General features: G+C 31.3%; 2 protein-coding genes across 3 annotated transcripts in view; one reads left to right on the top strand and one right to left on the bottom strand.

Annotated features, from left to right (window-relative positions):
• Positions 1-351: 351 nt before the first annotated feature.
• Positions 352-1,722, top strand: LOC106688916 (protein takeout; the record flags this gene model as incomplete). The annotated part of the gene is given in 3 exon segments (XM_067048048.1): positions 352-485; positions 781-930; positions 1,232-1,722. Coding segments are annotated over 3 exon segments (436 nt in total), but the record flags the coding sequence as incomplete, so codon positions are not given.
• Positions 1,723-4,468: 2,746 nt separating this feature from the next.
• Positions 4,469-15,751, bottom strand: part of LOC106688924 (protein takeout) — a 42,648-nt gene continuing 31,365 nt past the window's right edge. For both annotated transcript variants that reach the window (XM_067048045.1, XM_014433623.3), the window contains exons 2-6: positions 12,323-12,415; positions 12,107-12,245; positions 9,779-9,912; positions 6,841-6,990; positions 4,469-4,846 (exon numbers count right to left, since the gene is read on the bottom strand). In XM_067048045.1, coding sequence (XP_066904146.1) covers positions 4,692-4,846; positions 6,841-6,990; positions 9,779-9,912; positions 12,107-12,245; positions 12,323-12,415 — 671 coding nt within the window. In that variant the 3' untranslated portion in view covers positions 4,469-4,691. The remainder of the gene's footprint in view (positions 4,847-6,840; positions 6,991-9,778; positions 9,913-12,106; positions 12,246-12,322; positions 12,416-15,751) is intronic.

The following is a 15,751-nucleotide window of genomic DNA, read 5'->3' as shown; positions in this document are numbered from 1 at the left end:
AATTGCAGGAAAAGCCACTAGAGTTCAGGTCGGCAAAAGATGTTATATAAACAGAAATCTAAAGGTCAAAAGATCGTAGAGATAAAATATTCAATAAAAAAAAAAAAAAAAAAAAAGGAAAAAACTAACGTAAAAAGGTGTAAATTGTAAAATAATGAGAGACCAAAAAGTAATAAAATGTATCAATATATAAAGGGGGTGTAAAAACGGAACCAGACCACCCCTCCCCTCCCCCGGCCATCTTCTCCAATCAATAAATGATTTAAATTGTTCTTCAAATATCTTATAAATATATATATTTTCAATTTCCTGATAATTATTTTTTGGTTTCAATAAAAATTTCTATTTCAGATCAAACATCCCCAAACTGACATTTTTCATCGGCCTTCACTTCCCGTACATTCAGGTAGATGCTAACTATGATGTTAACATGAGAATTCTGGCATTGGTCCTAAAAGGAAATGGACCTCTTCAGTCAAACAACAGTAAGTGATAATATCACATGTTCCGAACTAGTTAAACAGAATTGAGTTCTGTTTTCATTCATGTAGTATTTAATCAATGAAAACATTGCTGGTGACTCTAGATTTCAATATTTGTTCAATCTACTCAGCTTTTAGATGAAAATGAAAAAAAAAAATTCTAATCTCAGAGTCGGTTACAAATTGACGTCAAAAATTTGGTGACGTACTTTCCCACACGTCTCGATTATTTGTTAACCTTCGTATTTACATCTTCAATTATGATTATTATTCAATAATTCAATATTCATTTTTACAGCTGACATTAATGCGAACGCCATCTTGAAAGGGCACAAGGAAGTCAGAAATGGAAAGACGTACGCAAAGTTTGATACGTTAGAGCTGAAGTTGAAATGGAAAAACTACAACGTCAAGCTAGAAAATCTTTTTAACGGTGATAGGCGATTAGGTAAAAATGGAATAGCATATTTATCATACTATCTTATATATTATCATATAATTATGTTTAAATTATTCATTTATGTTAAGGAAATGAGATACTTAATGAATAATGATCACATTATTTAATTAAAGTTTAATATATGATCTTATGATAATAATTTCGTATTGTTTCCTTTGTGTGATAAACCTTATTAAAAATTAGTACTTTAATATACTTTTAAGGAATAGTCCATAAAATTTGTATTATAAAATTATCCAAAATAAAGCTAATAAACAATTATTATCATTCTTTATTACTTTGTTTATAGGTGAGGCGGTCAACGCCGCTCTGAACCAGAACAAAAAGGAATTGTTGGACGCGATTCTTCCAACTCTAGAACGAGTCGTATCAAACACATTACTTGACATAACAGACAAAATAACGAAAAATTTCACGTTTGAAGAACTATTTCCGGAATAATAATAAATATAACAATAAGAATGAAGCATTATTCATATGTATAATATTTTTTTAATTTCACTTTACTAGAATTAAGTGCAAAATTTACTTTGCGCCATGCAAACCTTATTGAAAAAGTATTAAATTTTATATTTCATACTGTAATTAAAATAATGGACAATACTTCGAAAAATTCATCTATCAAATCAATATACAATCTGTATTGTAAATCTTTAAAATGTATTTTTCTAGAAATTTTAGTCGCACTATGAAATTTCGACTAACATTGTTTCGTATAATTAAATTGATTACGAATTGTACCTGTGCCAACTGTTTAATAAATAATTAAATTTGGCTTTATTATGGTTGTTTTATTTTATTTTCCATATTTAAATAAAATAATGGAATTTTTTTTTTTTGCATGCATACTGAAGTTTTAAAACCATTTTGATCGTTATATCTTTGAATGTAGCGCTCACATTAAAGTCAGTTAAATGTATCAGAAATTTGTCGATAGTGAATATATTCGTGACTATAGACGTTTCCACGATGTTGGCTAAAATTAGGAGTACCATTTTTCCCATTAGCATATTTCCCAAAATGAATTTCCAAAATCTTTATTTATCGTCCTTTGATAAAAATTTTGGTTTTTGAAAAACTGTGTATTGTGATCTGTTGAGATTAAAGATCTCTTCTATCTGATGTAAAAAAATATTAATTTTATCTTTTACTTCATAGTTTTGAAGATAGTGAGCACCGAGCAAAAAATTAAAAATGTTTGGCATTTAAGTTCCTTGCCCACCATTGTGTCATTCAGTATATTTTTTTTTAACAAAGAAATAATCTTTTTCAAAATGAAATTTCCAAATAAGACTTCAATCAATCACTCTTAACCCCCGAAAAAACTCATTTTTGACGAAAAGATTTTTCTAGACTTTTTAAAATTTATTTATTGACATTTATAACTGTATTTACATAAAAATATAGCTAGCAAATTTGATGTAAGATCACAATATTATGATACAGGCATGTAGACAAACTAACCATTGGCAAACTCTAATTACATTTCTACATTAGAATGTCTTGAGGCCATCTTCTTTTCTGGTACTATGGAGGATTGCCGGAAATGGAAGAGGAAGCAAGGTTTGAAAATAGTGGGTTAGGAAGTTGATAATGGAAGGATTGATATCGGGTTCGGGCTAGATTGGTTACATATGGAACATGGTAATTTTATTTGTGACAAGTAAGTAGGATTGAGGATTTTACGAAGGTTTTTGGGTTGTAAGGATTGGATACGAGAGGAATTCGAAGGTTTAGTGGAGCCCCAAAGCTGAACTCCGTATGTCCAGTAGGCCTTATAATAAGAGCTGTACATCAACGTGCAATTTCCTGTCTTTTCATCTTTGTGTGATCTGTTCGACAGGGGTAACACATCATTATAGGATTTAGTCGGTTTACGACACGACTTTTCATAACAAAAACAGACCATAAAAAAGAACAAACTAAAAAAAAAATCCGTCTTTGAGGGGATTAGTTCCAAATACAAACCTATATCTCTTCGAACGGCATGTGCTGATAGACTTGGGGTGGATAAGGGCAACAAAAGTGTTAGAGCTCTACGGCAGTCGTTGCGTAAGAAAGCTTTCGAAGAATGGGCCAGTTGCAAGTGGCAGGGTATTGGTGTTCGCCATTTCAAAGAGACCCCGAGAGCTAATAGATATGTGTGTGAGAAGCAGGTACTCTCGGGGTCAGAATGGGCGAACGCCCTGAAACTTAACATCAACAACGCACCTCTGCGTGAAGTCCCAGGAGCCAGTGGACAGCAAGGAGAAGTTGGGTCCCTCTGTCGCAAATGCGGCAGAGAGTCTGAAACACCAGCACATGTGCTGGGAAAGTGCCGCCAATAAGTCCCTCCTTATAAGACGCCGGCACCACAGGGTCAAGGAAGAATTGATGAAGTTCCTTGAAAGAAAAGACTTCACCTGCTTCGAGGAGGTCTATTGTGTTGGCACCGACGGATCCGTAAGATATGCCGATATTGTTGCATTTACAAAAATCGGAGGCACGGCTCTGGTCTTGGATCCGACGGTCAGATTTGAAAGTAATGACCTCGAACAAGAAAGTGGAGTGGAAAGGAAATATATGAAAAAAGCGTCCCTTTCCCTAAGGAAAAAATTCCGGGAGACCTTCGGAGACAGAGAGTTCACCGTGAGAGGTCTCTGGTTTGGATCTCGCGGAACAATACCAGATAGAATAAGGAGCTTCTTAGAAGGCCTAGGTGTTAGCACCGGGGATATTGCGATCTTAGCAGAAAATATTATTTTGGACTCCCTGGGGATCATACACCATCACCTGCATAGGAATTAGCTCGGAGATTATTCTTTGTTTTATTGATTTATTTTAAAATGTGGACCTGTCGATTTGTGTGTTTTAACTTATTTATTCATTAAATTATTTTATTTTATTAGTAATATTATTTATTTATTTTTATTTTTTTAATCTTATTTATCCATTCAAGTATTCTTGTAACCGGCTTTTTATTATATCTTCCTTTGAATCTATGTGTTAGTCTTGTACTCGTAAAATGTATTTATTTGTTTGTTTTTTGGTAAACTGATCTACTGCTGTGACTACTATCAATGGTATGATTGTGAATTTGTTTAGCCGGTCACTGGAGAGAATCTAGAAGGGTGAATTCGGGAGAGTGAATTTGTTGATCGAGTGAATTCAAAATTGTGAATTGGTGAAATCGAAGGAACAGAATAGGGAAAGAAAAAAAGGAATGAATTGAAATATTTGTATTTGGTGTATAGACTGAAATTGATTGTAAAAGGAAACTGTAGGGGAAAAAAATGTTTTCTTTCTATTTTATTATACCATGTAATTATATGTAATTTATATATGTCCGATTACGGATTGATTAGTATACTGTGTGATGTAGCAACCTGATGTATATAGGCAGCATAGATGAATAAAGTACTTCTCTCTCTCCTAGTAAAAAAATAATTATTCTTATTATGCGCCGAAGCGAGAAAAATAGAATTTGAGACGAGATTAGAAAGTTAATAGGATACTTATTATAAATAGGCCGTTAAAATAAACAAAATAGTGAAAATAATAATTTATTTTTATTATATTATTTACATCAATAAGTAAATATTAATTTACGTATATTCCATTGCTTTCAAATTATCACAATTATAAGAAATCAATTGCTCGTTGCTTAATTTAGATTACTATGTTTAATAATATTATTCTGAATACTTGATTTTTACATGATATATAATGATTAGATTTGATCACTTTTCTTTAAGGAGAGGCTGAAAACATTACTTTGCTGGGAAAAGTTCGCCGTAGGTGAAGTGTTGAGTGATCTTGTTTGCAATACCAAGTAACTTTTCAGCAATCTTTTTCTCTAACATAGGCCTGATTAGTTCTATCATCACTTGTTTGTTTTCGTTGAGAGCAACATTGACTGCTTCACCTAAAATATAAAATAATAAAAATATTTTATATGATTAATGCTTTTGGAAAATTAAAAAAAAAAATTCTTTGTTAAGATGAACTCTCATTTTCCCATTCATTTTCATTCATGGTTTATTTCGCTAAATAATGAAAATTTTGTAAAATACAAGAGTAAATTTAATTATTATACAAATAATGGCAATCAGGTTAGTAATTTTACTTCCCTTTTAATTAATAATTATATATGGCCCATATTGAATTATGAAGAGAGTTTAATGAATTAGGGGTTTAGAGTATAACCCAAATATTTATGATTGCTTGAATAAAGATTTGATGAAAATAGAAGACAACGTAACACATGACAGTCTTAAATGGAGCAGTAACCTAGGCCACACACATGCAAAATATTAGACAAGAAGAAATAAATATGTCTTCAATGAAAGAGACCCATGAGAAGATGTGCGTAGAATGAACTCCCGAGATGGAGATTTGTAATGACTACACTAATAGGTATCCAGCTTTCACCTAAATCTATAGACCTAGACAGTATTCCTTACAAAGTACTGCACCCTTAACCCTTCATGGGTTGTAAAAGTACGGATTTTAATTTAATTTTTTTTATAGGCCTAGAGGAAGAACCTAAACTTAAACTTAACTTAAACTTCTTAACGCAGCGCTATTAAGTTAAGAAAATTAAAGGAACGATTGCGGTTGAATTAACTATTAGAATATGAAAAGAACGTCGAAAAAGTCACCTACCTAGTACATTATCATTTTCGTCAAATGGTGTAAGAAGATTGTTTTGTTTTTTAACCAGTACATTATGGTATCGAGTTACAGGAAAGAAAAAAAAAATAATAAACCCAAAAGGCTCTTCTCTATAACCGACTCAAATCACATGCAAATATTCAATCTAGGCCTGAAAAGTTACGTGAAATTAAAAAAAAAAAATGTTTGCATCTCGATCTCTTGGAAGGTCCACTATTAAAATATATTTACTCCCAAGCGTCCTTGTTCTGGGCTTCTTTCTTTGCTTACTTGCCTTGTCGACTTCCTGTTCTGGTTAACTGACAGTATGAACGCGCATTCTATCCAGATCTTCTTTATCTTTAAGTCTTTGCGCATACTTACGATGATTTGTGGATGTTTTTTTTTACAGAAATATCCATATTCTTTTTTTCACCTATTGAGTGTTATCTGGATAAGGTGCCAGCTCATTCCTCAACACGAGCCTTGGGAAAATTCCTTGATCTCTGCACCCGACAGGATCCTGGAAGCTTCTTTAGTGGTAGATAAACTGGAAAGGTTGAAGTTGCGTAAAGTAATGTGTATTCTCCAATAAAGCATAATGAAGATGTTTTCCTCTGCTTCACCTACTTTGTTAGCTGTCACATTTGTATTTTAAAACAGATTAGCACTCTCGATGAGGTCACGTTGCCAGAAACCTGAGTTTTCCATGGCTAAAGAAGTATGACATTGACTCACATTTACTTAAAGGTGGGTAAAAAGTATGAGGTAACGGTCTAGTGTCGGAATAGTGGACATTTAGAGTTTTGTCACTTCGCATTTCTGGAGTATACTTTGTTTTCTGTGAAACCAGCGAGGTTGACCAATAGGTCTCTTTCTCTCACCTGCTATCACCACTGCTTCAAATTAGAGGACTAATATGAAGAAGTGCAATTGTTATTTTATAATACATTTCTTAAAAAAATTTATTCTAAAGTGCACTTATCATTTCAATTCTTTCCAATGATCTTGCATGTTTCAATAGCACAGTGAATCCTGTGTTTATGATAGTTTATTCTTTAAATTTAAAAAATGAAATTTTTATGTAAGCTGATTTTTGTTGGGTTAGTAAAAAACAAGAAAAGAAGGTTAACTACAATACTTTAAATGAAATGAGGTTTCTTTGAATTTTTCAGTTTTCAGGTCACTCTTAGAAAGTGATGATCTGACATCTAATATGTTAAAATAATTTAATTGTATTAAAGGTTATAATTCATTACTACATACCCAAAAGTTTATCCCCACCAAATAAATTTTCAAGCCTGATATTGTAATCTTTCCATTTGATTTTCAAATCCATATTATCGAATAGAACATAAGTTCCCCCAGCTTTCTGGATTTTGCTTGCCTTCACAACCATATGAACAGAAACATCAGCTGAAACAAAAAAAATCATTTAAGAACAATAACTAACATGTTAAAAAGTAAACGAAAAATAAGATTAATTTAAAAATAATAGATTAGACAATAATTACAATCAGGCTATAACCTCGTTGCCGATACTACCTGCATTAATTGTTTGTTTTTTACACTACGCCAAAATCGGCTTTCATATATAACTTTGCTACGCCCCGTGCTGCTGTATGGATCTGAGTGTTGGACAATACTAACTCTACAAAAAAAATATCTGAAGTTTGAATGAAAAGTCTTTTACCGAATTTTGGAAGAAAACAAGTTGAAGAAGAATGGAAGTGGTGGACTAGCCAGGATCCTGACTTTGGAAGCCTGATCTTACCAGAACAAGGAAGTTGAGGCGTCTAACACACGCAGAGCATATTGTCTGAGAGACGAATGGAGAACTTCTAAAAATACTGCTAGCACAGTCAATTCATGAAACATAGAAGAGAGGAAGTTCAAAACTTATATGATCAGATGGTGTGGCAGGAGATACTGACAATATCGAGTGAGTAAGGAACTGGGTACTGACAGCAGAGGACGACTGAAAGAAGCAGATGGTGGATGAAAATACTTTTAACTGAGATGTGGTGGTTTAATAAAAAAAAGAAAATTTCACTGCGTATTCTAAATTATTTTTTCTATATATAATTTTTACCTCCCAAATCACAATCTTTTCTTAAAATAACCATATATTTTATTTTTACAATATTCATTTAGAGATGTGATTTTTAACAGCATCCTCCCTAACTTGTATTTAGTTTAATAGATTCAATAAGAAGTTGTCGTCAAGTATCGTGTATTTTGCAGTGGAAACTTATATTCTGCGTTATCAATTAAATAAAAGACTTAAAATAATAATATTAACGATAAAATTCTAATATATATTTTTTATTAATAAATATAAGATATTACAATGATTTTAAGTTTTTTGGGAACTAAATTGACTAAAAAACTAAAAGCAGATATTAGAAAATTCAAAATTTCTAGAAAATCTTACAACTACTGACAATTCACTAAACAGCATCTGAAATTTAAATGATTTTAACTATCCACTTTTCATCGCATCCCAAATCTGGACCAAAACTAATGAGCAAAAATTGCGAACACCTTACTAAAACTTTTATTCCGGATCCTGATATCGTTGATAACCCTATTCACCTTAAACGTATTGAAGCAGAACTAAATATTCCGCTCGAAATGACCATCCCATTGCAATGACCTCTCCTAATGGATTCCATCCTTCAGAAATATTTAGCATCATTCAGAGATTATCTACCCTTTAAGTTCCGGGATACGACCTAAGTACTAACATCCCACATCCTAAAACTTCTTCGTCAAAAAGCCATCCTATTCCTCACCTACACATGTAAAGTTGTTATCCGTTTAACATATTTTTCTGACCCATGGAAATTACCTATATTCAAAGTGATACCTAAAACCTAAAAGCCGCCAGAATACCCATCTATTCTATCTCTCTATTACCTGTTATAGGCAAAATCCTAAAAAAAATCATGTTGAAACGCCTATACCTCACCCTAAAATCTAGTCATATAATCCCAGATAACTAGTTTGGATTACTAACATTCCACTCCACTATCCAGCAATGTCAACGTGTGGTGGACACTGTTTCGTCTTCTTTGGAGCGCCGGAGTGTTTTTGATTTAGAGCTTTTGATCGAGTCTGCATCCACGACTGCTTTACAAACTCCATGAATTCCTACCTCCTACATACTTTCTCGGCATCCGTTCGTTCCTCACTGATAAATTATTAAAATTAAACCATAATGGATCCTATTCATCCTTCTTCTCTCAGTCTGCTGGTGTTCCTCAAGGTCCCATCCTTTACGCAGTCTATACAGCTGACATCCCAACCAATCCTATTACTATCCTCACCATTTATGCCGATAGCGCATATGTACTCACAGTTATTAATAACCCTTTAAATGTATCACAAACTCTCCAATCCCATATCACAACCCTTGAAGAATGGTGCCGAAATTGGAGGAAAAAAATAAATCCCATCAAATCACCTTTAATCTTCATCTTCATCTACCAACTGCTACTTTAATAATGTTGCTCTTACCCCTGTAGAATAGATCCGTTGCACTAGGTCTCGACAAACGACTAATTTGAAGTTCTCACTCAATATTGAAAAAAAAGAAAACTGAACGTTGATTCCGACTAATAAAGCACTTACTAGAGACTGATCTACATGACTATAATAAGGCCTATCTGGACATATGGAGTTGAGCTTTGGGGCTCCAATAATCGAATTCCTTTCGTATCCAATCCTTACAACCGAAGATCATTTGTAACATCCTCAATGCTTCTTACTTCCTCACAAATAAAATCATCCATAAAGACCTTAATGTTCTTTATGTAACTGATCTAGCCAGAATCAGATATCATTCCTTCCATTGTAAACTCACTAACCACCCATAGCCATTAGTTTCTAACTTTGCTTCTTCTTCTATTCCTGACAATCTTCCGAATTGCCTGAAAACAAGTTCGTGACCTAATATAAAAAAGTTATTAGACTGCTAGTAATGGGTAGTTTCTCTACATGTCTGTATCATGCCATTGTGATCTTACATCAGATTTACTGGATGTATTATCATGTACAATTGTAAATGTTAATAAAGATGCTATAAAAAAAAAGTCTAATGAGCTTTTGAAGTTTCTTCTGGGAAAGTTCATACAGATCTTATTTTTTACTCCTTGCTTATGGGATTAAAATTAAATATAAAAGTAAAATTAAAATATCTTACTATTGTTTGACTGCAGAGGTCCCTTTCCCTCAAGGTTGATAGCCAATATCTTCATGTTGACGTTATAGTCAGCAACAATGACCAAGAAGGGAAATTCCACTACGATGTTAAAAATCAATTTGTTGACGTCCGCCCTGTAATTTGATTTTATTAAAATTACATTAAAAAATCTGATGTGCGGCCATTTGATTTACTACCCTACTTACGTCCCCAAGTTTCGAATAAAAAGATGGGCTCGCGGAAATTACAACTATTTTGTTTTTTATTTTTCTGTTGCTATAAAATTTCGTATTTCATGGTTTCTCGAAATGGAAATAACAAATATAAATTTTGTTACGGCCGTGAATACAAAAGTTTAAACAGTCTTAAGTTTAACAAAAGATTAAGAAGCCGTGATGCAATCGGGGCAGATCAGGCGGTCTCGGCTTTCCATGTTCAAATCGGATGTCTCTATTTTTTCCCTTTTTGTCTTTTAGTTATTTATAAAATTCTTTAATATTTTGTATTTAACCATTGTTTATTATTGCTAACAATAAGAACAGTTTTTTTTTTTTAATAAACAAAATTAAAGGTACGATTTTATTTAAAATTCTTGATTTAAGCCCTATTAGATTATTTCGTAGGGGATAGGAGATAGCTGATATTAAATACTTTGACATGTCGAGTTTAATCAAAGCTGATATTAAACACCATCTGATTGTACTTTGACATGTCGAGTTTAATCAAAGCTGATATTGAACACCATCTGATTGTACTTTGACATGTCGAGTTTAATCAAAGGTGATATTAAACACCATCTGATTGTACTTTGACACGTCGAGTTTAATCAAAGCTGATATTAAACACCATCTGATTGTACTTTGACATGTCGAGTTTAATCAAAGATGATATTAATCACCATCGGATTGTACTTTGACATAGCGAGTTTAATCAAAGCTGATATTAAACACCATCTGATTGTACTTTGACATAGCGAGTTTAATCAAAATCGCTATGTTCATTTTTAAGAAAATCGAAAAAAGGTGACTCTATAAAGACACTTTCGGTCGGTCGATTTTGTTGAAAATGTTACTGTCACACTCCTGTTGTGACCCAACTTATTTATTATTTTATTTATTATTATTTAATTCCAGTTTCGGTTTTAAGCCAGGTTGTTCACACTGACCATTATGCGAGACTAGGTAATTTGGTCTTACATTGTGTATTTCGTTCGAATACTCAAATTCGAAATTTTGCACGATACCAATACTGTTCCTAAATATATATTCGTTTTATAGGAAAGTAAAAATTCCAGTTTTCAATATTTTTACAATCAGTCCAGGAAGCCATAAACTTTCAAAATACAGAAAATCAGCTAGTAATGAACTTTAGTATTTTTTTGTGGGGGAGGGGGAAATTTATTGAAATTGTGAAGTATTGGAACCTACACATAATGCTGAAACCGCTCGGTGATTGAATTTGAAGCATGCATGCTTGTCAAGCATTCTTGAGAGGATTCTGCTAACTTAGGAACTCAAACGAACAATTATTCTTATTTTAAATAAGGACAGTTTTCATTAAGTGACACGGTTAAAATATGCCGAGTTATATCAGTTAACAAGATACTCATATGAACCATTAAAAAATATTATGGTTATTGATTACTGATCGATTGATTATATATACTAGTTTAAAGATTTTTTCAATTAATTACAATTCATTACAATATTGTCTAGTAATTAGATAAGTCAAATGAGGGGCCGTCTGTAGCTCAGGTGGTTGACGCGGTACTGACCGTTTTCAGTGAGCAGCGGTCCCACAAAATGAAAAACTTGACCTCGTACCATGGTTAGAATAGTTTGGTCACCTGTAGATAACACCCCGTATGTCAGAAATGATCAGGAAGGAGGTAAAAAAAAATAAAAAGATACGTCAAATGAAAAGTATTTAAAAAAAAAATTGATAAATTACCAGCAAGAATCTATTAAAAGTACAATAATTTCCGATTTATCTATACTTTTTTAGCATAAAATTTAATGAATCATGAAATATTCGTTTTTAAAATTATTTGATCTCAACGTTGCTCCTTTCTAAAAAAGTAATGAATACGAATATTTAATTTTAAAGATATTAATAGTCTGAATTAAATTGTCTTTAAAATTTGTATTGATCAATTATAAAGAATGTTGCATTCAAAATAACTTAGCTGGGCTCTGGGTCGGATTAGACTCTTTCTTTGAGGACTAAGGGTTAATTTTACATAGAATATGTTTATCATTCATGACATGCTTTGTGAATGACTTCTTTAATAGAAAAATAAAAGTAAATAATATTTTAAAATTATCTTACTTCAAACTAGTAATTTTATAATTAGAGGCTCCTCTGACAACAACATTGGTGCCGATCGCTTTCAGGTGGCCTCCATCAGATATGATAAATTCGTCAAACAACAATGGATCAAGTGTAGGTACTTCCAATTCCGGAATCCCTGAAATTTTTTAAAAATTATTTTCTGAATAAAGCGTTGTATGATTTTGATCATTCAATTTTATATATTTTAGTTACCTTCGATGAGTTTTTGTCTTAAGGCATTGATAGAGTTCGTGATGCATTGATCAATCTTCGGATCATTCCGCTTACATATATGGATATAACTTGCTATAAAAAAAAATATGCATATAATACGAATAATATTACATTGGTTTTAATTTGAAATGTCTGCTTAGTATTTTATTCTGTCAAGGGAATATGGACATTAGTTGCTTTGTAATCCAAATGACCAATGTTAACATATAAAATATGCCACGTTTTCATTTGATTTTACCATAGCATTTTTCCATTATTTTAACAAAAATATATTAGTTGAACTCACAACTGTATGCAAGATGCATATAGTAAATGAGCTAAATATTATGAGTTAAATAGTACATAAGTAAATAAGAGTATTATAAGATAGAATATAAGATCTACTTTTTATGTTAAAAGTGTGTTGTGATCGACTTACATTGGTATTGTCGAAAGGGTGAGAAGGGGTGAAATGCATCCTATGTTTATGTACTGTGCGGTATAAGATGCATTCCAGTGAGGTTTGGGTAAATAATATTTTTTATAATATGAAAAAATGGTCTTTTTTGATCTATTGAAAAAGGTCTTAATAAAAATATTTATTCTTAATTTAAAACAAATTTGATCCTTTCTCCTCTCTCAACTCTACTCTTTACAACTTTTCCAACGTTTACACTCAGGCCATTCTCAAGGATACCTTCATTTTGATGTCATTTCCTTTTTCAAATCTTAAATATGCAGGCTAATAACCTTTCCTATATAATTTTTTCTTAGATTTAAACCTTTTATAAAACACTTTTCTTCCTTCCTTCATTCACATTTGCAACTTAAAACAGAACCTCGCTTCGATTTGAAAATGGAAATTACATCAATATGAAGGTATCCTTGAGAATGGCCTGAGGGTCGAAACGTTGGAAAGGTTGTAAAGAGTAGAGTTGAGAGAGGAGAAAGGATCAAATTTGTTTTAAATTAAGAATAAACTAAACCACTCTCAAACAAGAATATATAACATAATTAATCTAAAATTATTTATTCAATATTAAATGAAAAAAGAGGAAATTATCTACAGTTTTTATTTCGATGATATTTGTTTTTAGCGGCTTACTTTTTAATTCAGTAATATTCGAAATTACGGAACGTAATATTCTCAAATGCGTTCCAAAAAGATGTTTCAGTAAAAACTATTAAAGAGTTACAAACAAAAAATTGCTCATTTATTTTTTTGGGGGTACTGAAATTTTCCAGTTTGTGACCTGAAATGTTTCTCATTTCATTAATTTTCGGTCTCCATATGGTTGGACTATATTTCGCCACATAATTCTTCTAGCGCTCAATTCAAAACGAAGCGGCTTTTCAAAAAAAAATAATAACTTAAATAAAAATTGAATGGAATACTCTATTATTCAATTAGGTTTAACTATACATCGTTTATGGGATATTAGCCAAAATAAAAATCAATTCATAATCAATATAAAATATAATATAAATAAGACACAAAATAGAAATTCGTATTCAGCATCTTAAAAAAATTAAATGAGTGAATTTTCAGGACTGCTCTAAACTTTTCATCAAGATCCCATCCTCATTTGAATGAACCGTAAAATCGATCCTAAACGATGACACGGACATAAAATATTGTGGAGTAAAGAATGTGTAGGATTTTTTGGTGTTTTAAAAAATGTCATGAGAGAAAAACCATTAAAAAAAAATTGTATGACACCTTTTTAAATATATTTGGAAAAAAATGAAAGATCATAAAGTTGGACTTTGTAAAAATAATTTTTAAATTATCAGAACTTTTTAAAAACCTTCTAGGTTATAATACCATAGATCTGGGAAGTAATTAATATCTCACTGTGTTGCTAAAATGGTCAAGTAATATCTGTAGAATTAGCAAAATGTATTTGTTTTGGGAGAAAGAAATTATATATTTTATTCGTTACTACGATTTAGAGAGAAACAAAATCTACAGTTTTACATAGGTCTCTTTTGCAACTTAAGCTCAAAAATACATGAGTATTTATATATATATATTACAGGAAAATTAGTGAGAAATAAATACATTTTTTTCGAAATTGATTCTGTATGAATTAAAACAATAGTATGACGTTCCTGAATGCATGAATTATTTATACGATTAATTAATTACTCGTGATGCCGTTAATTGGGTTTTTAGCTTAAAAGTAAGAAATCAAGACGGGACAATTTCTTTTGCAAAAATATTTTTTTTAATTAGGACAAAACACCATTTATAATCATTTTCTAAGTTCTACTAGAAGAGACTGTCATATCGGACTATCGTATCTTGAATATTCTTTGTTTGTAATCTAAATATTTCATACTATTTTTTAAAAAATACATTTTCATAGCTATATTAGCCCAAATTCAATAATTTAATAAGATTTTAAATAAATGTTTAACATTCTAGAGATAAATATAGCTCCAAATTAATATTAATGTTCATATATTTACAAATATGTGTGTTGTTTATACAATAATATTTATGTTTTAATTTGGAAGAATTATTATTTTTTTTTCGAAACGATACTTCTAAGAAACACGTTTTTATATTATTTCTAATTACTTCATTAGCCCTGAAACATTACTTACTACATAAACCGGTTGTAGAAAAAAAATTGTTTAATTGGGCTAGTTGTTACTCATTATTCTTTGTTCCAACCATATCAATATAAGCCAAGTGAATATTAATCTAATTATAGTTATTCGCACTATAGGATAATAATAATGGAAACTTTATGTCAAATATAACAGAGCGATTCAATTATTTTTTAAAAAATACACAAATTTGTTTTTCTTTATTTTTCAACAAAACCTGTGCTGACTTCAGCTACTATGTTTGTTTAATATGGACCTAATGCATGCGTATTTTTAGTTTTTCACAACATCTTAATGCCAAAAAAAAAAAATTAATTTTTCATGATTAAATTCGTTAAACCTTCTTTTTCTAATCTCGCTCTCTCAAATTATTTATACTTTTCTCAATCAATTCAAATTTAAAAACTTTTTTTGGGGGGGGGAGTGGTAATATAAATATGCAAATATATATATATACAATAACGCCAGCAAGAAATATGCAGAAAGCATATACAAATATTTCCACAATGTGAGGTCTATTATCGTTGCCAAATTATATGGTAATAAGATGTCTATCAAATGCTTGCAGTCTGTGTGTTTAACAGTTAGTGGTACACTGTCTACGTGTTGGCCTAGATATTTCTGGCAGTAAGTATTCTTGGGCTCATCGAATGTGTCCAACTCGTCTGGTCAATATGGTCTTATTTTCCAATAGACTTGTATGATAGAAGAAGAGATTTATTTATTGATAGATATTACAATCTGCCACACAGTTGTGGGCAATAGGTAATATTGATAAATGATCACATACATACTAAAATAAAAAAAAAAAAT

Source organism: Halyomorpha halys, unplaced genomic scaffold (genome assembly GCF_000696795.3).
Source record: "Halyomorpha halys isolate HHAL.00 unplaced genomic scaffold, Hhal_1.1 Scaffold1234.1, whole genome shotgun sequence".
Classification (NCBI taxonomy): Eukaryota; Metazoa; Arthropoda; class Insecta; order Hemiptera; family Pentatomidae; genus Halyomorpha; species Halyomorpha halys.
Note: the sequence above shows the minus strand (reverse complement) of the source record. Positions and strands in the feature narration are given on the sequence as shown.